We start from the raw sequence: 25,567 nt of genomic DNA on the forward strand, positions 1-25,567 counted from the left end.
GAACCTGATTATACACCGGTTGCTTTGTCACAGGTTTTTCAAGACTCATCATGATCAAGGTAGACCCATTCTTTCTCCCAATTCCTTTCCCATCCAACATTTTCCTCCCGTGGGGATGTGATATCAGTCTTCTAGACCCCGCCTCTTTCTGCCTCCGACTCCGCCCCTTCCTCCCCCCCCTCCCGAAACTGACTCACTGCTGCTAATTTAATTCCTCTGCTTCATTCCAAGGATTCCAGAGGAAAACTGTCACCTTTCCAAAATACCACGCAGGCCTGTTGCTTCTTTGCATACACTACCACATCTTAGCTCTTCTTTTTTTCCCAATCCTAATGAGTGGGCAGTAACTTCTTGGAGGAGCCAAAATTAACCCTGCCAGTGGAGCGCTTCATTATTATCTCTCACTTTTTTTTCTTCCTTGTCCTTCACAACTTTTTTTTTTAATAAAGCAAAAGTTCAGATAAAGTTTTTCCTTTCCTTTCCCACTTTTCTCCTCCACTAGCACACACAAAACCAAGCTCTTGAGTGTCTTCTGAAAGTAAGTAAGACTCTTTTCCCTTCCAATTCATCCTTTTCTTAAAAAAAAAAAGTGATTAATCAGATTCCTGTTGAGAACAAATCCTATTAGAAAAGATACTGATTAAAAAAACAGGTTCTGCTGCGGAACGGGAAAGTAATACTGCAATTAACTTTCTCTATTTGTGAGGTGGGTGGAAATACGTTTACCCTTGAATTTAAATGGGGGGGTTTGGTCTGGGATTTTAAGGAGGTATATATGTAGAACTGTTTTTATTTCTCAATTGATTGGATATTTCTAAAAATCAACATTTGTCATCTAACCTAACTATGAGTGCCCGTTTCCAAACGATTGTTCACATGCAGCATGTCTTACTTTCGTTCTGTGTTCTTAAGAAGCAAACGGAGAGCTCTGTTTACATGGGGAAAAAGTATTATACATGAGAAAGCTTGAAGTAAAGGCTGGAGAAAAGAATCACTCATTTGCATACATGGATTGTGTACCTGGACATTTTTCTTTGTCTGGAGAAAGGGGAGGAAACTGATAACGTTTTGTTTTTAAACCAAGAGTTTATTAGTCTGAGTGTGCCAACAGTGTTGGTTGCAAAGGGATCAGCTTTGAGAGTTTCAATGAAAGGTGTGTAAATTCCATTGCTGATTACATTTTGGGAAACTGGGCTGTAATTCAGGAAGGGATGCAAAGCCACAATCATAGCTGGCACCCAATAAAAATAATAAGAGCAGCAAAAATATTTCTTATTTGTGAGTATACATAATGATAAACTTGAGCCAGATAAGGGAGGATAATTTTAAAACAATTGGCATGTCAGAATTTAGAACCATATTAACAAGTTGAAAACTTTTCCAATTATAAATCATAAAACTAAGTGTTTTTAAAAAATAATTAATTCAGTGAACAGTGAAGAACCTGTAATCTGGATCCATGCAGGCTAAAGCAAAAGTAATTTCTTGCATTCTGTGGCAGTAGGAAGTCCCAAGTTTGACATTCTGCTGTGTGTAATTTCCAGGGATTGTATTCTATGCCAGAAGAAAACAACTGGGGAAAGGGGGGGTGTGAGCTTTGCTTTTTAGTAGAACTCGGGGATTTATCGATAAGTAAACTTTAACTTCCATTCCTAGTGATTTTTGTGCATTGTTCAGGAGATCTTATTGTGTACCTATTTTCTGCCTGCTCGTTTTTACTTGCAATCCTGAGGAACAAAATTGCTTGCCAGCATAAACAAAACCCCATTTTATAGCCAGGAATACTGAGACTCCAGTAAATGTGCAAATATAGGTCAATAACCTTTCTATTGCTGTCGTGTTAAACCTCAGGGGTCGGAAAACATTGACAATATACAATAAATCATCTTGGAAGTCTCCTGGTAGATCCTGATCTTCCAGTTTTGTATCTTTGTTGGTTCAATTTCTCCCATGTTGTTCTGACAGATGCCTTCATCACAGTTAGGAAAAGATTTTAGAACAGCATCTAGAAGAACTGTTTTTTTATGATGCACTTTGAGTTGATAGCAGGGATTTAAAAAAGAGAAAAATGTTTCCCAAAGTTGATTTATTTCAGAATATGAGTAGCATCAGCAATGTCATTATGGTACTCTCCAAAGTTTTCTCTCTTTTTTCGGAGATGAATTGTGATTAGGTTGTCATGTTTCATATGGGATGTCTGATATGATGATTACTAATGTGAGTGTGTGGTGCTTTCTGCATTTGATTGCTTTCAAAGGAGAGAAGGCCTAGTTAACTAATGCTCCCTCCTCTTCTTCCCCCCCATGTGTGAAAGAGAGATTTGTCTACAGCAGTTTCCATTTGCCCAAGACCTTGATGTGACTTGTTCCAAAAACAAACATGACCTTTCACATGGGTGCTTATGTTACTCAAATTACAGGATAAGGCTGGGGCCCATTATTGCTGGGTGGAGGGCACAAGCAGCCTACTTTTCTTAACTTCCTGTGCAACTCAAGCCATTTCTTATTTAAAAAAACCTCCATAAAGTAAATCAAACACTGCCAGTGGTTCAATTCTGCATTACAAGTACCTGATCTCACCCCTTCACTCATACATTTTGCTGTTCTTTGTTTTATCTTTATGTGTGGATTTGCTGTAGCAAGAATATAGATTAGGGTGGCAATTGGCGTCATCTTAGAATGGTTGACTCATTTCTATAGTAAAACCCTTCAGCTTTGTACTGTCACAGCTGTACTATACACTCATCTTCTTTAGCAATTACTAGTTTAGGTATATGTTGTGATAGCACTTAAGAAACCCGATTCAGCATCCATTTTCTTCTCATGTTTTGATACTGTTGCTTTGAAAATATTTATCCATAAAGAAGAAAATTGTTCAGGTTTTTTTTTAATGTCAGGTTTTTTTATTCCTTTTTCTTTGATAAGTTAAGTGTTTTCAAGGCAAATTCAGTGTTTATCCTTTTTTTTTGAACTCACTTTTTTTTCTGTGAGGGACACACAATTACCTTTGATTTAGATCTTTCTATGGCTCATTGCTTCAGAACTAGGACTCTTTCTGAAAATCACTTATATATTAGTGGTTTCGAGACTGCAAGGGTAGAAACAGGAAATTGAATTGAGTGGGAAATAGTCCCAGGACGTGTGAAGTGGAGTTTTGTTGAAGGGATGTTCCTCCAAATAACAGCTTTCCTCCATAACGGTACTTGGAAATTGATTCTCAAAACCAGGGGGGAAACGTCAGAGCAGAGTCATAACGTCAGAGCAGAGTCAAAACAAATAAGTTGTTTTAACTTCCATAGATCCATGTCCTTGGCTCGGGTTTGAAAAAGCTGGGGGCTCTGATTTAGGGAAGTGATTTAGTACTTTGTAAAATAGTCATAATAATGTAAAAAAAATGTTATTTGACTGTAGCTGTTGCAGCCTTGTGGTTGATGAAGGAAAGGAAACAGGCCAAAATGCTGTGTATAAAAAGAAGAGGAAAAATCCGATTGGAGATGAAAGAGCTAACCCTCTTCCTGTCTTTAATGCAAGATGTAATCCAGGCTGGAGGGTTTCTTTGTCTTGTGATGAACTGTGCTCCAGGGGTCATCTGAACTGGAATAACCAAGCAGAGAACTGGGTTTCAACTTGACAAGAAACAGCATAGGTTGGGAGGGGACAAAGTGAGGGTGGGTCTCCCTCTTTCTTTGAGGGGTATATTTTCTCTGGATGAAGCTTAACTAGTATATGCTGGACTTCCACTCTGGAAGGGTAGTATGTGTGTGGGGATTTGATCTTCCCTTCAGAAAATTGCATTTTAGATCTGTTTCATTTCCCAGCATGATACTGTACTTTCTGAGTGCCAGCCTCCGGCTAGTTACAGCTTTCTTACTTATAGTAATCTGACTTAAGTTTGATCATTGTTTATTGAATAAACCACAGTTGGTTGTATTTATGTTAAGCCATGGTTCATAAACACAAACCAGTGCTTAATTCTTATCTAAGCAAAACTCTTGGCACAATGGATCACCCCAAGGAGTATCTGTAAATTAGAGGGTATGTGGGTGCTCCATTATTGGAGGTTTTTAAGAAGAAATTGGACAAGAATTTGTCTGTAATGGTATAGTTTCCTGCTTCAGCAGGGGGTTGGACTAGAAGACCTCTAAGGTCCCTTCCAACTCTGTTATTCTGTTCTATTATTTTATTCTAATCCACTTAAAAAAAAACTTTTTGGAAGCTTGCCTCTTTAGCACATTTGTTTAACTGGTAACCATAATTCTTCCTGCTTCCTTCTGACACCCCTTCCCTACAGAATTATTATTATTATGCTCCTCAAATACCTTCTGCAGTATAATTTATAGTTTTGGCTGCCCACTGAGTGTGTGTAAGGAAAGCTTTTCTCCAGGGGTATCTACAGAGCCACAGAGTGAGGTCAAAAAAATCAAGATGGCAGCCATGATAAGATTTCTGCCTGTTTTATGTGCCACAATGCATGTAAAGAACAGGGGGCCTTTGTGCTGTGTTGGCTGAGTTGTTTAACTATATGCCCTCACCCTGAGGATGTAGAAGAAGTGAAGGAGAGGGTCATTCATGCATTGGTCACTTCCCATTTGAATTGCAGGTAATTCTTGTCTTACAACTGTAATGGAGCCTGCCCAATAAAGTCGTAAGTCATTATGGTCGTAAAGTGAGTCACTCTTATGACTGATCCAAATTTGCCCATTTTTTGTGGCAGCCATGCTACAGTTGTTAAGCAAAACAATTGTTTGTCTTGGGCCAGTTTTGCTGAAACCCAGAAGTAAATGCTGGGTTTTGGCAAAAATGTCTTTAAATGCGGTCATATGACCACAGGACACAGCAAACAGCTATAAATGCAGGCTAGTTGTTGGGGAAGCTGTTAGAATTTCAGAACCAAGTCATAAGTACCCCTGGAGAGGTCTGTCATAACTTCAAATGGTCACTAAGCAAACAATCGTAACTGGAGGATTACCTGTACTGCAATGCATTCTATATGAAGCTACTTTTGAAGACTACTCAGAAGCTACAATTAATTCAGAATCTGGAGGTACACACAGTGCTGGATGCCCCTGGATTTGCCCATATAACAGCGGTCCCCCATCTTTCTGGCTCCACAGTCTGGTGGAGGGGGGATGGTTTCACACGTGCAACCTAGATCTTGTGTATGCACAAATGAACGCCTGCCATATAATATCCATGTTGCTTGAACTGTACTTGCTCCCGGGTTCCTTCCGGGATGCAATTGAAGATGCTGGTTATTACCTTTTAAGCCTTATACAGGTAATCCTTGATTTACAAGCACAACTGAGCCCAAAATTTTTCTTGCTAAGTGAGACAGCTGTTACACGAGTTCTCGCCCATTTTATAATCTTTCTTACTGCAGTTATTAAGTGAATAAGCTGCAATTGTTAAGTTGATAACACAGTTGTTAAGTGAATCTTGGCTTCCCCATTGACTTGCTTGATAGAAGGTTGCAAAAAGTGATCATGTGATCCCAGAACACTGCAGCCGTCATAGATATGAGTCACTTGTGAACCATCCGAATTTTGATCTCATGTCCATGAGGATGCCGCAACAGTCATAAGTGTGAAAAATGGGTACAAGTCGGTCACTTTTTTCAGTGCCATAGCAACTTGGGCCGCTAAATGAATGGTTGCTAGTCGACGGCTAGCTATATGACACAGGGCCTGGTTATCTGCAGGACAACCTCACCCTAAGGATGTCTACCCTTCCTGCCAGGTCAGATAGAGGGAACACTCCAAGTCCCTTCCTTTCAACATTACCTTCCTATGGGATTAAGGAAAGGTGCCATTTCCATGGTAGCCCCTGCCCTATGGAATTCCCTTTATGAGATTCAGGAAGCATTTACGTCACCCCTCCCCCCACCTCCTGACTAGCATTTAAAACTTTGTTTTCCCTTCAAGTGCTTACATAGGTTGAGGCAGATGAGATGATTTAACCAGGATGTTGGAAGCCTTACTTTGGTTCCAGGTTTTTAATGTTTATATTAAAGATATTAAAATTATATCTTTTAATATTTTTAAAATATTTATATATAATGCTGGTTTTTATTGATATTGTTTTAATTGTTGATTAGGAGCCACCCAAAATTTGATGTAAGATGGATGGCTATGTAAAATGAATAAAGTATATTTATTTAATCTGCATTTGAAAGTGACTTTATCTGATTTTTTGAGCCAAAGTGTAGTTGCAGCTTGATTTTACTTTTATTTCCAATCAAGAATGCTAGTAAAAAATATTTGTTATAATGGAAAAGTTTCCAGCCTCTAAAATGTTTATGCATAACAATATAAAAAATGCATATATTTGCTAATATTGGTTATATTAGACAAAGTTGATCTTCAAAAATGGGAAATTGACAGAGAAACCAAATGGGCAAATTTATTTGGGTCTTCAATCTAATTATATCACCCTAATCATCCATTAGAGCAATATTTCTCAATCTAGGCCTCAGGAAGATGTATGGGCTTCAACCAATTCCTGCTAAGAAATTATGGGAATTGAAGTCCACATATCTTCAAGTGGCCAAGGTTAAGAAACATTGCAATAGGCGCCTTATTTCTACAAAACATCTTTGTGATAAGTGTAATTCCAGATTACCCGAGTGCAAAACATCAGCAGACGTCAAGGTTGTAAGGCTTGTTTATATATTTCTTGGCTTTCTTGAGTCAAGAATCTACCAACCGCAGCTAGTGATTTGAGTAGTGCTCACGCACTTGAAATAATGTTAAATTTCCAAGCCCAAGTTTGGCATAAGAATACATTTTAAGAACCAGCACTGAACTGTTCCACCATTGACACTGAAGCCCACCCCTGGTTTTTCAACAAACATTATTATATGCAGATTACAAATATCAGCAGTAACTTCTGTTAAATAACTAGATGTCAAGCTATTAAGAACTATCTAATAATAGAGGTCCATTTAGTTATGGGCTTCTTCTTAGCTAGACTGAAAAAGGTTAGCCTTGCCAGCTAACCTCTCTTTCATGGTTGTTATAAAATTATTCAGTTTGGGCTTTTTACATGGCAGTTGGCTATCTAAGAGACAAAGCAGCTTACAATATGTAGGGCAGAATCCAAATTATTATATTGGGTTACATATGAGAATTTAAATTTGTCCTTGTATCACATCACCAACGAAGTATATCTGGAGAAATGAAGGCTGCTGCTGAGGCCCCACCATGATATTCTCTATCCTGTGATATTGTGATATTCTCTATCCTGCAAGACCTGGCCTTGCAATTTGAATGTTGGCATAAAATTTCCCTCCTTTACCTCTCTGGCTCCAAAAGAGCTCATTTGGAAGCATCTGTTGTACTTCCGGGCAGCAGAATGAAAGTGCTCTGCCATTCGATGCTGGTGGGTGAGAAGGCTGTGTAAGAATTTAGGATAAGGCTCAAGGGGAGGAGCTGGACTCTATTGCCACTGCAGAACATCTTGGGAGTCTCATCTTGCCACTGCAGGACACAGCACCAGACATAAGGTAACCGAGGTCTGAGATCAACAATCTTTTCCTTGGGGGTTCATATTTAAAACCAGACAAATACTTAATCCAAGAGGTTGATCCAATTTGTGATACTTTTTAATTGTATTCAATGTAGCTGCCTGATTAATGTAGGGGTTATTAGATGCATACTTTTTTACAGCCTCTCTATTGACTTCGGGATGAAGTTGATGATACTTTTTTTTGCAACTTTCCTTACTTGTGTTTTCCTAATCGCATCTGTAAATCTTTTCCTGCATTTTCTCTCTCTTTTCCCTTTAACTGGTGTTACAGTAGAAGGAACAGATTCGTCTGAACTGAGGAGGTCAGTGTAAGAAGTGAGTTGGGGATGGGACACTATGCAGGAGAAATTCAGTTCATAATGCGTTGGCTCAGTGGTGGTGGGCAGGGGTGGGATTCGACTGGTGTAACTACTGGTTCTGTGATTTACATTTACAACGCGCAGGTGTGCAGCCTTTGAAAAACCACTTTTTTCCTGCTTTTTTAACCGCAGCTGTGCCACGCAAAGCAGCTGAGGTTGAAAAAGCAGGAAATAAAGATCAGGTAAGAGCCCGGGCAGGTGGGTGGGCCAAAACAGCAGCAGACACAGAACCAGTTCTGTGTCTGCTGCTCTTCAAAGCTACCAGTTCTACAGAGCCGGACAGAATCGGTAGAATCCCACCCCTGGTGGTGGATGATTGAAACTCATAAGGGAATATCTTTCCCGCCACCTTGAGTTCAGAAGCAGTTCTATAGGTTGAAGGCATAGACATTTTGGTGAGGTACCGACATACAGTACTGTAAGGAGCCCCAGTTCTGAGGTTGTCTTCACAATGGGCTTGACCTGCAGCTGATTTTGGAGATAAACAAAACTGCAGCTAGTATAAAATATAGCAGCAGGATTATTGGTAGTATAATACGTATATTAAAGTCACTTCTTCACTTGCTGTTAGGCTTCCATGCTCAATGCAAAGACTTGGACATTCTTTAAAGCAACTCCACAGCATCAGGATATGTCAGCCAACACCTGCTTATGGTACACTTCCCCCCACAAATTATATGCAACCCCCACTTTACCACAATTAAAAAACAAAAGGTTAAAATGGCTTTGTTTCAATACACCTTCAGTCTCCACTGAGCATAGATCAAACTTAATTTTTATCGAGTTTAAATTTTACTTTGCTTTTTGTAGTTGCTTTTCTTTTTGTGGTTATTTTTGTTGTTCAAATTAGTTACGATGATGATTTTGGTTTTCTCTTGGGTGATTTTGTGGGCTGCCCTGAGTATTTTGGGATTAGGGTGGATTGCAAATACAGTGGAGGGAAGGGAAGGGAAGGGAAGGAAGGAAGGAAGGAAGGAAGAAAGGAAGGAAGGAAGGAAGGAAGGAAGGAAGGAAGGAATTAAAGATTTTTTTTATACCAACAGATACCATCTTTAAACAAAAATAGTGAAAACAAAGTGTGCATTGGGATTGGTTTGTCAGCATCCAAATTCCTTGTTTGTCTTTTTAAAACAGGGGAACTGAACCCTGTTTTTCAAGCCTGATTGGTCTTATGAAGGTCTGCTTCTTTATATATAAGCCGGTGCTCTTTCTCTTCCCTTATATCAGCTTTGCAAATATTCTATCTTTTCAGAACTGCCACACAAAATCATTTATCTCTGATGTTCTTGGCTTTGGACCCTCAAATGATGGTGGAGTGCAGTTCCGTTCTTCCCAACCAGATCCAAATGTGTGATCAAAGCGATAGTCTAATAAAACCTGGGAGACCCAAATTGAGGATTTGTGGAGAGATGGTTTTTAATTTTTTCTACTGCAACACCCGTTTTACTATGCTGGCTGAAAGTGATAGGATATGTAATCCAATGCAATCCATTGGAATCCTTGACCTACAACCACAACTGAGCCCAAAATTTCTGTTACTAAACAAGGTTATGTGAATCTTGCTTCCCCATTAATTTTCTTGTCAGAAGGTCACAAAAAGTGAACACATGCTGCAATTACCATATATGCCAATTGCCATACACCCAAATGTTGATCACATGACCATGGGGATGCTGCAACGGTCATAAGTGTGAAAATGATCTGAAGTCACTTTTTTCAGTGCTGTAATAACTTTAAATGGTCACTAAATGAATGGTTGTAAGTTTAGGACTACCTGTATCTAGAAAAGATTAGATTGCAAACAGTTCCTTGAATGGACCACTTTCCCTTTTGCTGCTGTTGAATTGGTTTTAGGAAGCCTTAACTCAGATTCAACGTCTCTTCTGCTTTTCTGCTCCTAGGTATCTCTCCTGGCATTATAGAGCTGTGCAAAGGAGGCCAGCCCCTCCAGAGAGATGGGGGAAGCTGGGGGAAAGGGTCTGGATAGTGATGCCGAAGGAATATGGAGCGCGGACATTGAGCAGAGTTTCCAGGAGGCGCTGGCAATCTACCCACCCTGCGGGAGGCGCAAAATCATTCTTTCAGATGACGGAAAGATGTATGGTAGGTAGACATGTGAGCCTCAGCTTCCCTATCCCGAATTTCCATTCCTGCACTGAGTAGGGGTGGACTAGATGATCTCTAAGATCCCTTCCAACCCCATGATTCTTTATGAAAACGCTTGTGGATACCACAGAATACAGTTTTTTAAAAAAAAAAAATACATAGGATTGAGTTCAATTTAAAAACGATGGACATGGTTCTAATCTCTCCGAAAACATAAATGCAAGGTCAGCTTGCATTTATCAGCTTGCACGTTTGAATGGCAGAGTCCTGGGTGCAGTGAAATTGTGCACAGTGAATCTTCTCGAGGCTCTCATAAAAACAAAGCAGAGGGAACCACCAGCATTTTAGACTTAGAATGATGTTTCTCAACCTTGGCAACCTTAAGACATATGGACTTCAGCTCCCAGAATTCCCCAGCCAGAGCGATGAGTGAAGTTAGAGCCCAGAAGTTAGATTTGAATCTGGCTGTGTAGAAATGTGTTGCCTTTGGGGTGCTGGGAGTTTTTGTTGTGTTTTTTATGATTTTTATTGTTCCGTATATACTCAGATTTATGGTACATGACATGGACAGATCTGTCTGTCTGTCTGTCTGTCTATACATCCATCCATCTATTCACCCTCATCCACCATCCATCCGTCTGTCTGTCTATCGTCTGTCTGTATCTAATCTAATCTCTCTCTCTCTCTCTCTCTCTCTATTCTCTCTCTCTCTCTCTCTATTCTCTCTCTCTCTCTCTCTCTCTCTCTCTCTCTCCCTCCCTCCCTCCCTCCATCCATCCATCTAGTCTGTCTGTCTGTCTGTCTGTAAAATATAAAATCTGGGTATCTACTTATCCACATGATCCAGAATTTGAGACATCTGAGATCCAAGCTTTCCCTCTGCTAATGTAGCCATTTGGTTTACTAACAATGGCACGGCCAGACAGAATGACCTGAAAAAAATGTTCTCGTCCCACATGGAGCTCATAACAGCAGATAGTATGTTTTTATTTCCCAACTGTTTTTCTCGTTTTCTCTTTTCCCATTTCTTGTCTTGCAGGTCGTAATGAGCTCATTGCCCGTTATATTAAGTTGAGGACTGGGAAAACACGGACAAGGAAACAGGTAAACAAGAAGTTTGGGCAGGGAGCTGTAAGTTATAAGAATTAAGTTTGAGGGAGATGGAATGAAATCTGCTATTGTCTCTTTCAAACCATTTTATGTTTTTTTTTCTATCTCTGAACCCTTTCTCAGGTCTCCAGTCACATCCAGGTGTTGGCCCGGCGAAAAACACGGGAAATTCAAACCAAGCTCAAAGTAAGAGATTTCCCTATCAATTTTGACTAATTCATGCTAAAATCATATACCTGTCCTGCTGAAAGAATGACGCATAATGAACTGGGTGCACAGTGTATTAATACTTCATTGGTTCTGTATCTGATAAAGTATGTAAAGTTATTTATGCAAAATGTCATCTTTTGCTAGTCTTCTGTACCCAGCCATTTCAAGGCAGGTTGAAAGGGTCACAACAGATAAGGAAACAGATAGTTGCAGGTATATGAGTTTGACTACATTCCAGTAAATGAAATATATAACCTGATTAGGAATATAGTGGGAGTCATAATAATGGGAGAAAAAGTTAATTGCAAATTTGGAATCCTAGATTTCTTGAAATGATGGGATCTCTTTTAACTTCGTTTAAATTTTTCTGAGGTGGTGTAGGCTTTGTTTTTTTTAAAATTTCTAGCCTGGAGAAATGCTAGATACAGTTCTTAACTGTTTGCTTTAATGAAGGGGTTGAGCCTAGGATCTTAAACCTACCCAACATGACATGATCTGAGAATACCTGAAGCTAAGCAGGTCTCAGTTTGGTCAGGACATAGATGGGGAACAATTGTGAACCGAATGCACAACACCCTGACTGCCTTCATGGAAGAGCAATCAGGTACTGATAGACATGTTAGCAGGGCACAATGAAAAAGAAAGCTTAGATAAAGAGAGTACACGAGTGGAACCATTTTTTATAACAGAGTTGGAAGGGACCTTGGACGTCTTCTAGTCCAATCCTCTGCTCAGGCAGGAAGCCCAGCACCAGTGGTCCTCAATCTTTGTGGCTTGGTGGCCTGGCTGGAGGGTAGAGAGGGGAACAGGGCCATGTGAGCAGCAAGCCGATGCACATAGGTGCATGTGCAACTTACACAAGCGGGCTGGCACACACACACACACACATATACACAAACACACACACGCAGCTCAACTCATGCAAATGGCAGGCCAGTGCATATACACGTGCTCGCCAGCTCTCTGTTCATGCAAGTTGAGCTGCGCACGCATGCATGTGTGCTGACTCAAGGCCCAGTTGTGAATAGGCTATGGCCCAGGATTGGGCCACGACCCGGGCATTGGGAACCCCTGCCTTATATCATTTCACACAAATGGTTGTCTCAAATCCTTCTTTTAATCGTTCATGCTCCACATTTTACAAAAAGTTATAGACCAGCGTGTGCGAATTCAAAATTCAAGCACCTCATAGTAGTCTTCTGGGTCTGATCAGAGGCAAGCATGTATTTAGATTTTACTCGGTCAAATATAAGAGGAGGAGGCGGCTGATGATGAATAGAGGAGTGCTAGGAACATGGAGGGAGGAAGGAAGGAAGGAAGGAAGGAAGGAAAGGAAGGAAGGAAGGAAGGAAGGAAGGAAGGAAGGAAGGAAGGAAGGAAGGAAGACAAATAAATCTCTGGATATCTCAGAATGACACTTATCATAGGAAGCCCACTGCAATTTCAATGCATGCAAGATTCCCTTGGTAGAGTAGTAATCTATGTGGAAAGGGCAATATGAGTTCATAAAGCAAGAGAAATGATCTCCTAAAATACAGAATGCATCTCTCTTTCCTGCCTCACTCTGCTTCCCAGGATGAAATGGAAAAGGACGAAGAACTGCAGAATATGGCAGCCGTGACTTCTGCTCAGCTTGCTTCGGTCACTGTCTTCGAGGAGGAACTAGACCTGTTGGAACTCCAGTATCCATCCAGCACCAACACTGTAAGCATTATGTGGTGGGAAAGGCTGTGAGCTGGGATTTCTCTGGAGCTTTTGGGGGTGGGGGTGGAGTTCTCAGGCTGCAGATTTCAGGTTGTAGGTTGCTGCAGTTTAAGGCTTAATTTCTCCTAAAGAATTTGGGAAATTGTGGTTTGGGCACTTTCCAGGAATTTTCTCCATGCTCTTTCTGAAAGCATTGTCTGAGGGAAGACCACGTTGTAAAGTGACCTGCTTATGTAGGACATTTGCCTGGCGAAAGAACTCTCTGCTGATCAATTATATGTAGGTAGTCCTTGATTTTAGTTATTTGCCTGTGCATGTAGTCCTTGACTTACAACAGACCCCCAAATAGATACTTATGATCTAGTTGAAGTTCTGATACGGTCTCCCACTGCAATTATGTGACTGTATTTTGGGAGTTTGGGGAGCTCATATTTACAGCTGTTTGCAGCATCTCAGGGTCACATGACCATGATTTATGAGATTTTGTTGTTGTCGTTGGAAATTGGCATTTGCTTCTGGTTTCCTGCACAAAATGCCCAGCGAAGACAGTGGGTTTGCTTAACAACCATGACTATTTATTTAATGATCACCACAAAAAAGGTGCTAAATTGGTTTGGTCACATGATGACCTACTTAATGACTGGTATGATTGTAATTCCAGGCTCAATTATAGTCATAAATTGAAGACTATCTGTAATTGATAAACTGGCATCAAGTTTATCAGAATATTTTTTAAAAAATAGCACATGCTTTCTGATGATTTATGCCTCTGTCATAGCAGGTATTCTGTTTTATTAACGTAAGAGAATGTTTTTTCTAACTTGGTGTTTGCAATCTATAAGACTTACATGCCTTTAAAAAAATTGTCATTATGTTTAATCATGGGTACTATTTGGGTCAATTAAAGAACATTTCCATATTTGCAAAATAAATTTGGTTTATATTGTATGACACAGAAATGGTAGGAATATTTTAAATGTTCTTTCTGGTTTCAGGGGTCCACAGACCTTTTCCATTTCTGGGCTGGGGATACAGACCAAGAAACTACTCCAGAGTAAGTTTTGGATTGATCTTTTTGCAACCAGCATGTTTATGTCTATCTCTGGAACATTTTCTGCTGAATTGCTACTTTTATATGTCCTCCCTTTCCTCAGTATCAAGCCCATCCTCCAGGCCCCATATCCAATCACATCAATTGCAACAACATTTGTTGCCTCAGGTAAGCATTATTCCTATTTCCATCACCCATTTGTTATCTTACAGGTAGTCCTGATAGAACAACTATCCGTTCAGCGACTGTTCCAAGATACGATGGCACTGAGGAAGGGGGACTTACAACAGGTCCCTGTCGTTGCAGCATCCACATAGACATGATTGTAATTCAGATGCTTGGCAACCGACTCACAATTACGATGTTGCAGCTTCCTGTGATCATGTGATCTCCATTTGTGACTTTCTTTGCTGGCTTCCAATAAGCAGAGTCAATGAGGAAACCAGCAAGAGATTGCCAGTGGCGATCCCATAAAACACAAGAAGCTATGACCATGCAGAATTCACGTAACAATAGCAACTCGGGTTGCTATAACTGCCATCATAAGTCAATGCGGCCATATAATGTCACTCTTTACGACTGTATTGTTTGGCAATAGAGTTGCTGGTCCCAATTACCATCATTAAGCGAGGACTGTACTACTAACCATGTTCCATTAGCCACAAGTCTTTTTCTCTTGGCTTGTCAGGTTATCTCACCACCACAGGGAGGAGTTCTTGTCTGACCACCACAACTACGTCTTTGCAAAAGAATCTTATTGGTACAGAAACACTTCAACTGGTGGAGTTTACTGCTTTTATGGAATGGCAGAACGAACGAAATATGGTAAAATTGGTGCACATGTGCCCCTTCAATGGTCCATCTGTTTCCATCCGCTAGAGTAAACTTGGCTTGAAAAGTCTGAGGAATGGTAAAGCTGACTATAATAAGATTAAAACTAGAGAAGTGATGCTTAGTCCTATTCGGTATGTGAAGCTCAGTAACCTATTTGGGATAGTAACAGTCTTCCTACCTAACGCTCCAGTTATTAAGAGAATAATAAGAAAAAAATTTATTTACTTAATCCAGGAAAGTCAGGATAAACAGGATAGAGTTCTTTGAGGAAAGATAGATTATCATGATCAATTAGAATGAATTGGGAATAAAGGCAAAGCAACCTGGTGAAGTAAAGATAGAATTTACGAATTTAAGGTGGTAGCAGGTCTATTACCATCTGGAAGTCAAACCTGAAAAATTGTATGGTTTAAAATCTGATTTTAGCAGTAAGTTTGGGATGAAAATGTTAGCTTAGCTCTAAGTAATAGTAGGTAAATGTGTTTATGTGCTATGTGAAGTATCATTTGCTTAACCATGACTTATCCAATACCGAAATAATAAATGATTGGTTTCACCCAACACACTAAGGCAGTCTTTCTCTATCTTGGCAACTTGGAGACATGTGAATTTCAACTCCCAGAATTCCACATTGGCTAGGGAGTTCTGGGAGTTGAAGTCCACATATCTTCAATCTGCCAAGATTGAGAAACCTTGCACTAAGGTCTCGAAGCATGAATTTCAAACAAAAAAGGCTGTATTCATACAAATACAAATACAACGAGCAGATGCTACTTTTCAGTTAACTTCTGTCTTCTGCATGTATGAAAACTATGCAGATTTAGCAAGTTTATCTGAAAAAAAACCTCCACCTATCTCATAGCTCCTTAATTACACTGAAAGTTCAATCCAGGATGTCTGAGGCAGGGGTCACCAACCTTTTGGACCTTGGGGACCACCAAACTCATAATCATAGATCCCAGGGACCACTAACTGGTTCTGTGGGTGTGACCTAATTTGTGGGTGTGGCTTGGTGGTCATGTGACTGGGTGGGCATGGCTTGTATGTAAATATTATAAATATTTATATAAATAATTGAATTTTTTATTTAAAAAAGAGCAACTTTTACCCAAAATCAGGCAAAGCAAGCAGCTTGAGTTGCTCACAGAATCATTCAGTGATCTATCTGCCATTGGCTAGCTCAGTCTCTCAAATTTGTTTGCCGTGAATCTGTGCTGAATTTGCTTGCAAGCAAACCTTCAGTCCTAAGGGAGGTTCGGCTATACTTAAAAGCAGTGCCGAAGATCTAAAGACTAGCTAGAAAGCAAGAAATCCAACCATTTCCTGCTTCCTAGCTAATCTAAATCTCCCAGCACAGCAGAACAGATGATGGTCGGAAAAAGGAAAATAAGAAATTTAGCAGGCAAGTTTACTGGGTAAGGAATGGGTGGGGAGGGTTCCCGCGGGCCATGTGGGTAGCCTGTTTCTGCGCAGCCTGCTTTGGGGGGCGGGGTGCTCGGGGGGTGAGATTTCTCTGCAGCCCACCAAAATTTTTCTCACAGCCCACCAATGGACCGTGGCCCACTGGTTGGCAACTGCTGGCCTGAGAGGTTCAAAGTTGGAAAGGCTATGCCTATTTAGGTCAGTATGTCAGAGTGATGCCATTGCAGGCAAATTCTGAAAATTGCTGAGTGAGTTCCAACCTTGCAATAGTGTAATGCTTTGCTGTCACTAGTAAACGGCATCCTTTCCCTCTGGTGCATCCTTGCATTCAGAGGGGACACACTTCTGGTATGCTGCTCCTACCTCTCAGCAAGTTCTTGAGCGCTCCAGAAAGCAGTTTGTGAGATGAGGCAGGCTATGTTCATCTGATAGCTCTGGCTTCCCTTTCTCTTCTCCATGGTTTAAGCGGCAGCATCGTTTTGTTTACATTGGCCCAGTACCCATATGTGGATCACTGCTAGAGATGGTGGATGTACGCCAAATCTATGACAAGTTTCCAGAGGAAGGAGGTGGATTGCAAGATCTATATGACCAAGGCCCTCCTCAAGCTTTCTTCTTGGTCAAATTCTGGGTAAGAACTCTTTTGCTTACTGAATTTCCAAATCATCAGGAATACAAGCAGGCTCCCCTGGGACTCATGATCAGTATTCACATGAAACAGTGTGTGTTGTTGGTATTAGTATCCAGATTGTATAGGTCTGTAGATAGATTTAGAGCAGAGGCAGGCAAGCCAACTTGATGTATTCCAGATGCTTGGGACTTTGAACCCCAACTGCTTTAATTAGTATAGTAAATGGCAAGGACTTATAGGAGTTGTAGTTCAAACATTTGCAAGTTGCTTATCCATGTTTTACATGTTCAGAGCTGGTAGTTAGGTTATTCAGGGAGTTTTCGACTTATGACCACATTTGGCCCCCAAATTCCTGTTGCTAAGCATGACCATTGTTAAGTGATTTTTGCCCTGTTGTACCATCTTTCTTGCCACAGTTGTTAAGTGAGTCACTACAGTTGTTCAAATAGGAACACAGTTGTTAAGGGAATCCGGCTTCCCCATTGACTTTGCTTGTCAGGACACTGCAACGGTCATACATATGAATCAGTTGCCGAGCGCCTGAATTTTGATCACATGATGGGAATGGTTCAAGTGTGAAAAACAGTCATAAGTCACTTTTTTTTCCAGTGCCGTTGTAAGTTTAGATGGTGACTAAATGAACTGTTGTAAGTCAGGGACTACCTATATCTGAAAACAGTCATCCCGCACTTCTCAAAATGGCTTGTTGCAGCACACATCTGCTTGTTGGTTAACAGCAGCGATCAAGTCATTCTCAAGACTGAGTTTAAAACTAAGCTAATGAATTACACAACATCTGGTTGGTTGGTGTTTGACCTCAGTACAAATCCTTTTCAGTTATGAAGAGTGGCAATGCTCAAGTCTTAATTCCTCACAGCTAGTAAATTAGAAACAGGAAGGCTTTGTCAATAAAACTGTTGCTGAGATATTTGGTTTTTGATCCTGATATAATTAAGTCACCTTAGACAGCTTTATATCAAGAACAAATATTAGAACTGTTGGATGCGTTAAAATTTGCCCAGCCACGTATTCTCTCTTCTACAATACAGTGCTCCAAGTCACATCCTCATGTTCAAATAACATCATTATTTTTAAAATCAACAACTGGTGAATGTAGTGTAAAATATTTATCACTTGTGCTAAGTACAAATCAGAAATAATATTTGCTTATGCTTTTATTTATGCTTTTCTTGGACTCTGGGGGTATATGCTGTCCTTAATACAGAATTCTATCTAGGCAGCCTTTGACTTACAAATTGTTTAGTGCCTGTCCATAGATACAACAGCACTGAAAAAAGTGAGTTATGACCAGTTTTCACCCTTACGACTGTTGCAGTGTCCCCATGGTCATGTGATCAAAAGGCAAACTCTTGGCAGCTGGCATTTATGATGTCTGCAGTATTCTGGGATCATAAACAAGTCAATGGGGGAAGCTGGATTTGCTTAACCATCGTGTGAGTCAATTAACTGCAGTGATTCACTTAAAAGATGGCTAAAGTGGTTGCAAAGTTGGGGACAACTCACTGAACAACCTCTTTGCTTAACAGCAGAAATTCTGATCCCAGTTGTGGTTGTAAGTTGAGGACTACCTGTGTATTCTAGGAAAATGATAAGCATGGCCATTGCAATGTCTTTTTCCCTGCTGTTTGTTGTTCCAAGCTTCTGAAATAAATAGATATGTTGCTTAATAACTGGGAATGTCATTGCATTACTCTAGAGCAGGGGCCCCCAACCCCTGGGCCTCAGCCCACTACCAGGCTGTGGCCTATTCAGAATTGGGCCACAGCCTGATAGGAGGCTGGCTGGAGCACATGCGTGCACATGCAGCTCCACTTGTGCAAGCAATGGGCTGGTGGGCATTCGCATGCGTGCACACCAGCCTGCCATTCATAAGTTGAGCTTCACACCCGTGTGCTGGTGTATTGCTCGCACAGAGCAGTTCCCCTCTCTTTCCAGAAGCTGGACCAACAAAGGTTGGGGACTACTGCTCCAGAGAGTAACATTCAATAATCTTTGTCCCACCCTTGCATCAGTTGTTAAAAACAGTTCTGATTTTGTTTTCCAATCTTTTGCTCTAGGCTGACCTAAACCTTTCCCTCCTAAGACAAGAATCTGCAGGCATAGGAGGGGCCTTCTATGGGGTGAGCAGTCGATACGAGGGCCCACGGGCCCTGACTCTCAGTTGCTCCTCCAAAGTCTGCTCGTTTGGTAAACAGATGGTGGAAAAACTGGAGGTGGGTGTGGTGAGGGTGGAGCTCTGAGACTGAGGGCAGAAATGAGGGTGACCATGCTGGGACGAGCCAGGGTGGGATGTGGGGAGCAGAGCGTTATAAATTTACAGCTAAGAAACCCAGTCATAGAATGTCAAAGTTGTTGCATGCAACTATGCTAAAGAGCTGCCTTGTTCTAAGTCTGTTTACTGTATTTGGCTTGTGCACAGCATTATCTGGCCTTGTCTTGCTCTGCCAACACTGACATTTTCCAACAGAAAGATTGAAGGAAATAGGCAGTGTGGTCAAAGCCTGGCATATCTTATCCGATTCAGTTGTCTCAGCTATGAACTTTCACTGTTTTAATTCTAATCAACTTCTGGAGAGTTCATCCCATATTTAAAAGATTCTTAAGTGGGTATGCATAAGTGCACAAGTGTGCCTATCATCCCTGTCACATTTTAAATGTTTTTTTCATTTTGCTCCTTTGAATTTGTAATTTTCATTTGCAAATACATAAAATAAAAACAAATAGACACAGAGATATGGGGTTTTTCCTCTCTCTATTCATTGGCAAGAGGCAAAATCTGTAGCACTTTGTTTTTGGAATCTGACTTCTGGAGTTAGCACAAGAATTGTAGTCTGGAGGGACCACACAAAATTCATCTTGGGTGAGGGAAATAATCAATAGAAGAAAGGTTGCTAGGAACTCCTCTGTGGATCTCCTTGTAATTCCTTTTAGTTTCCTTGGCCCTTCTGCAAGAGAAAATTCAGGATTCTCAATAAAGAGAACCAAACTATGGCTACTTTTCATTCTGTGGCTGTCTTGGTCTAAAGTAGTCTAATACTCTTGCTCTTTATTTGTACTGGAGTTGAATTCCCATAATCCCCCGGTCAACAAGACCATAATCTGTTTTGGTTGCTGACTTTAAGAACTCAGATCCATCATGTCAGGGGGTGTCATAATTAAACCAGGACCTCATATTGAATATTATTTCTACATACCATAATAATCACTTTTTGCATCATAAGCAAACAAAACTCCAGGAATTGATTCATTTTGAACTTGGGCAGGAAAGGCTATCAGATCAAAGGCATGGTTTTTTAAAATTTGAGTTGAAAAACCACTATTAAGAGTTTTAGGCTTTAATAGGCCTACTACTTGTATGCAGGTATATTGAACGCCAGGTATAATGCAGAAAAGTTTGGGATTAGCTTTATGTTACAGATTATTTGTCAGCAGAAAACTACCATAACAGGAACTGGATGGGCTAAAATCTTTCCCGTTGATGTGCTATTTTATCTACAGAGTTTAGTGCAGTATTTCTCAAATTTAGTAACTTTTACATGTATAGGCCTCAACTCCCAGAATACTCTAGTCAGCCTTGCTGGCTGGGAGAATCTGGGAGTTGAAGTCCACACATCTGGAAGTTGCCAAAAAACAGGAAATCAGATATTTGCCTACAGAAGCAAAAGGTTTGGGCTTTATAAAATTAGGCATGGGGAAGTAAAGCTGCAGCGATCTAAGACAGTATGGAAAGATCTTGATGCTAGCAAGAGCTGAAGAGAAACAGGCAAAAGAACTGGGTGAGTGTGGGTGGTTTTTTTTTAAAGTATCCTTGTTGTCAATGAAATTTGCCTTTGTTTTTCATTTAGAATAATGAATCTCATGTTACTTTTGTAAAATGTCCACGTTTTGGAAATAGTGATTAAGATGTTCTCCTGGAAACCAGGAGATTGTGAGTTCTAGTCTGGCATTAGGCATAAAAGCCAGCTGGATAATTTTGGACCAATCAGGAGACTATGAGTTCTAGTCCCGCCTTAGAAATGAAAACCAGCTGGGTGACTTTGCACTACTCTCTCTCTCCTCTTAGCCCAACCCACTTCAAAGGGTTGTTGTGGAGAAAATAGGAAGACGGAAGAGTTTTATACATGTTCACTGGCTTGAATGACTTATAAAAGTAACAATGGTGGGATAAAAAAATCTTTTTTAAAAAACCTGATTGCTGAAAGTATGCATTGTATGGTTGTAGGTTTGGGGCTTTTCTCTAATCTGTCTTACTTTCTATTATCTGTCTCATTTCATCCCCTCAATTCCCCAGACAGCCGAGCCTGCTCAGTGGGAAAATGGCCGCTTTGTTTTCCATATAAACCGTTCACCACTTTGCAAGTACCTCATTAATTTTATTCGCAAACTACGAACACTACCAGAAAAACAAATGATGGATAGCGTGCTTGAAAATTTCTCCATCCTGCAGGTATTTGGGAAAGGAATTATGGGGAGGGCAAGAAAGAGTCAAAACTATACTTCCACAGGGAAACAATGGGGAGACAGAAAATTTTGCCCAAACCTGTTTTATTTCAGTTTCTAGTTCCCATGGGCTTAGTTCAGTGTTTTTCAACCTTGGTAAATTTATGACATGTATAACATATGATGGCTGGGGAATTCTGGGAGCTGAAGTCCACATGTCTTAAACTTACCAAGGTTGAGAAACACCAATTTAGTATAATAATTTTTTTTTGTTAACAAAATTGCTATGGCTTGTTTGAGGGCATATTTAAGCTAGATAGGTTTTCTTTTCATGAAACGAAAGTTGTTATGCTGGTTGCTTCTCTGGGAGTGCCAGGCAAGTTAAACCTGTCCCAGAAACTCGTTTCCTGTTAGTCTTTATGAAGATTATCTGATCCCTTCTTTCTCAGCATCCCAAAATGAGTTAAGGTGCAATTAAGGTTATGTCTGGAACATTTAATCAATTAAATAGTGAGAACAGTCATTAAATGTTTTGTTGTTTTAAATATGTTCCCGACTTAATTGAACAGATAAAAAGATATTTTATATGCTTATATAATATCCGTTCCATTTACTGACAGAGAGGCATCCTGGGTTAAGAAGGTAGGGCCTTTTTAAAGATTGTGCTGCCTGCTGTGATTCACACATGCATCACTGAAAATACCGGTTTCCAGACTTTTATATGGCTTTCTCCATCATCATTGAAAGTGTTTTTGAGAGAACTGTCACGTAAGCCAAGATTCAGCAACATGATATTCCCAGGGATGCCTGGAGGCTTACTAATTTATATTAACAATTATTCTTTTATAAATTGAAATCGCAAGATCAATAATATGAAAGATAAACCTTCTTGCCCTAGATTCAGTGAGATTTGGTAATGTTGAGGTGTTAAAATGCCTATTTTAAATATATTTTATTTTGATGTTGGGGACTGTGCCAGGAAACACCTGAAAACATCTGGCAGACAGTAAGTGATCTCAGGAACTATTAATCCCGAAGTCTGCCCTCTAGAATAGTCATTCGTATGTGTAAATACACTTAGATTCAATTGGTTAATAGTTCTCATTAAAATACAGATAGTCCCCAACTTACAACACTTCCGTTTAGTGACCATCCAAAATTACAACAGCATTATGACTATTTTTCACATACATGACCATTGCAGCATCTCCATAGTCATGTGATCAACTCATTCATATGACGGTTGCGGTATCCCGGGGTCATATGATTCCCCTTTTGTGACCTTCCGGCAAGCAGTCTGGGGAAGCCAGATTCACCTAACAACCATATTACTAGCTTAACAATTGTAATGGTTCACTTAGCTCCTATTGCTAGAAAGGTCACAAAATGGGACAATACTCACTTAACAAATGTCCCACTTAACAACCCAATTGTGGTCGTAAGTTGAGGACTGCCTGTAGTGGAATGCTGCATTGCATCAATCAATGAGGGATGAGGGACAGGTTACATAAGGGAAGATAATGCCCAGAGCAGCCCCATAATCAAGTATAGAGTTTCAGTGGTTAGTCCCTACCATGAAAGAGCCGACTGGAGAGACACTGGCCTTAACATTACAGGTAGTCCTCAACTTATGATCACAACTAAGTCTAACATTTTTTGTGTGTGTTAAGCAAGGCAGCTGGTAAATGACATTTGTTCCATTTTACAGCTGATTTTTACCATAGTTAAGAAACATGCGGTCACTAAGCAAATCTGATTTCCTCCATTGACTTTGCTTGTCGGAAGCTATCTGAGAAAGTTACAAAAGGTGATCATATGATCCCAGGATAATGCAATAGAGATAAATACATGCCAGTTGCCAAGCACCCAAATTTTTATCACCTGACCATGTGGATGCTTTAATGGTCGTGAGTGTGAAAACTGGTGATAAGCCACTTTTTTTTTTTTGGTGCCGTTGTAACTTCAAATAGTCACTAAACAAATGGTTGCAAATCAAGGACCACCTGTATTTTTTATATTGTGTTAATTTCCCTGGAAAGGGGGTTAGGAGGTTAAACACATCTGCTCCAGGGTATGGGTTGGTTTGTTTCAATGAGCCAATTAGTGAACTCTACCATTAAAAACTATTATTCTCGTTTCCAAACAGGTTTTGCGGGATCAAGAAACGCAGGAATTGCTCCTGTGCATGGCCTTTGTGTTTGAGGTGTCTGCAAAAGAACGGGGATCGCAGCATCACATCTATCGGCTGGGCCGGGACTGAGAAGCAGTTCATCATGCTCAACAAATAAACCCCAGCCAACTAGACCATCTTCCTCTTATCATATGATACTGGATGGTAGAACTGATGGCTGAATCACTAGAAAAACTGCTGACCCCGTTCATATCTACTTTTTTAAGTTTACTAACAAATATTTTTCTCTCTTTGATGATCACAAAACCAAGGTTTAAACCTTTAAAAGGCTTGAACCCATTGCTCAGTTAGACCATCTTAAAGATGGGATAGCTCAGTAGACCATCTTACAGGTGGGATGGTCCTTTGAACAGGTGTACTACTGGAAAAAATACTCCTTTGGTCAAATCATCTCAGGCATGTTGAGGATCTCAACTCCATGCATATCTTTCTAAATCTCCTGGTAGAACATTGTCCCTTGTCATTACTTCCTGGGATTTAACACTCCATTGTAAGAATAAATTGTATTTCTTAGCATTACTGTTTTGTAACACAGTCAGGCTTTGATGTACATTATAACTTAATTCTCGCAAACTGCTGAAGAGTGACCCCATTCCTACACTCTGTATATCAGACTCTAGGGAAAGGTTCACATCAGTAATGCACAACCTGATGCTTCCGATTCACATGTTCTCCCCAGATTCTTTTAAGAGCCCACCACAAACTGTAGGGTTTAATGTGACTCAGGTTGAAGACGGTTATATACAGTGGCAGCAATGATATTAAGGTTTAACACAAGTTTTAAATCAAATTTGAATTCTTGTTCCATGTTGGATGAATCTCCTTCGTAGGGTACAGTCCTTGATTTACAACAACTCTTTCAGTGACCATTTGAAGTTACAACAGCACTCAAAAGTGACTTACAACCATTCCTATGACATCACAGTACCCACATGATCACGTGATCAACATTTGGTGGCTTGGCTACTAACATATATTTATGAGGGTTTTAGCATTTGGGAGTCATGCGATTGCCATTTGTGACCTTCCCAGCTGGTTTCCAACAAGCAAAGTCAATAGGCCAAGACAGATTAGCTTAATAACGATTCATGTAACAACCATGGCAAAAAAAGATTGTAAAATTGGATGTCAGTTGCATAACAACCATCTTGCTTAAGCAAAATTCTTGTCTCAGTTATCCAATTTCTCCTTTGCTGCCTGGGAGTTTAAGGCTCATGTTGATGCCATTTCAAATGCAGATAAGAATTCACACTGTAGAAAGATATTGCCTTGCAAAACTCAGGCTTCATCTACACAATGAGCATGAGATCATGTAGTCCACTACGTTATCTTTGTAGTTCAGGTGGGAGGTATTTTAATATTACTCATCTGAGTAATTAAAGATTAGCAAGAGCATTAACAATTGGAAACTGAAAAAGTGGTCTTTTAAGCCCACTTTCTTTTGCCTTCTGCTGCCTTAGTTCTATATCTAAGGAAGCATTTCAAAAATAGCTGTCCAAATTTTGGAGAATGAATGGAATTATGTTTTGGCTCTGGAATCAAAATTACCACCTTGCTCTATTTCACACATAATCCCAGGCTTAAATGAAACAAAAATATAAAAGTAAACTGAGCTTTGTTACATGTTTGACCTAAATAAGCCTTATCTGGCTAAATGTAGGATCATGATTGTCATCTTTTTGGCATTCGTAGTTGCTTCTCTCTCTCCCCCTCTTTGGTAGGAAAGGGGGATGATATATAGGTAGTTCTCAATTTACAATTTTTCCAGTGACTATTTGAACTTAAAATGGCAGTGAAAAAAAGTGAATTATGATCATTTTTCACATGACAGTTGTAGCGTTGGCCATGGTCAGGTGATCAAAATTTGGGTGCTGGGCAACTGAGCCATATTTATGACAGCTGCAGTGTGCCGGGGTCATGTAATCACCTTTTGAGACATTATGTCAAGCATAGTCAATGGGGAAG

The 25,567-nt window shown here is 40.1% G+C and overlaps 1 protein-coding gene across 4 annotated transcripts; it reads left to right on the forward strand.

Annotated features, from left to right (window-relative positions):
- Positions 1-184: 184 nt before the first annotated feature.
- On the forward strand, positions 185-24,118 carry TEAD2 (TEA domain transcription factor 2). 4 transcript variants are annotated; one of them, XM_087918548.1, is made up of 12 exons: positions 185-538; positions 9,784-9,985; positions 11,028-11,092; positions 11,222-11,284; positions 12,884-13,012; positions 14,008-14,066; positions 14,167-14,231; positions 14,752-14,888; positions 16,786-16,950; positions 19,029-19,184; positions 21,263-21,418; positions 23,558-24,118. In XM_087918548.1, the coding sequence occupies exons 2-12, from the start codon at positions 9,838-9,840 to the stop codon at positions 23,669-23,671; spliced, it is 1,257 nt and encodes a 418-aa protein (XP_087774674.1). In that variant the 5' UTR covers positions 185-538; positions 9,784-9,837; the 3' UTR covers positions 23,672-24,118. The 4 variants fall into 4 exon arrangements, with proteins under 4 accessions (XP_087774674.1, XP_087774675.1, XP_087774676.1 ...); XM_087918549.1 differs by having other exon boundaries at positions 19,029-19,091; XM_087918550.1 differs by lacking the exon at positions 14,167-14,231 and having other exon boundaries at positions 235-538; positions 16,817-16,950.
- The last annotated feature ends 1,449 nt before the right edge of the window (positions 24,119-25,567 follow it).

Source organism: Pseudonaja textilis, chromosome Z (assembly GCF_049901715.1).
Source record: "Pseudonaja textilis isolate UNSWEBS1 chromosome Z, rPseTex1.2, whole genome shotgun sequence".
NCBI classification, from domain to species: Eukaryota; Metazoa; Chordata; class Lepidosauria; order Squamata; family Elapidae; genus Pseudonaja; species Pseudonaja textilis.

Bases quoted from the DNA above. Each gene is read 5' to 3' on its own strand.
- TEAD2 (XM_087918548.1), top strand. From the start codon at position 9,838: ATGGGGGAAGCTGGGGGAAAGGGTCTGGATAGTGATGCCGAAGGAATA. The intron at 13,013-14,007 runs GTAAGCATTATG...TTCTGGTTTCAG, and splicing joins ATCCATCCAGCACCAACACT to GGGTCCACAGACCTTTTCCA. The intron at 14,232-14,751 runs GTAAGCATTATT...TTGGCTTGTCAG, and splicing joins AACAACATTTGTTGCCTCAG to GTTATCTCACCACCACAGGG.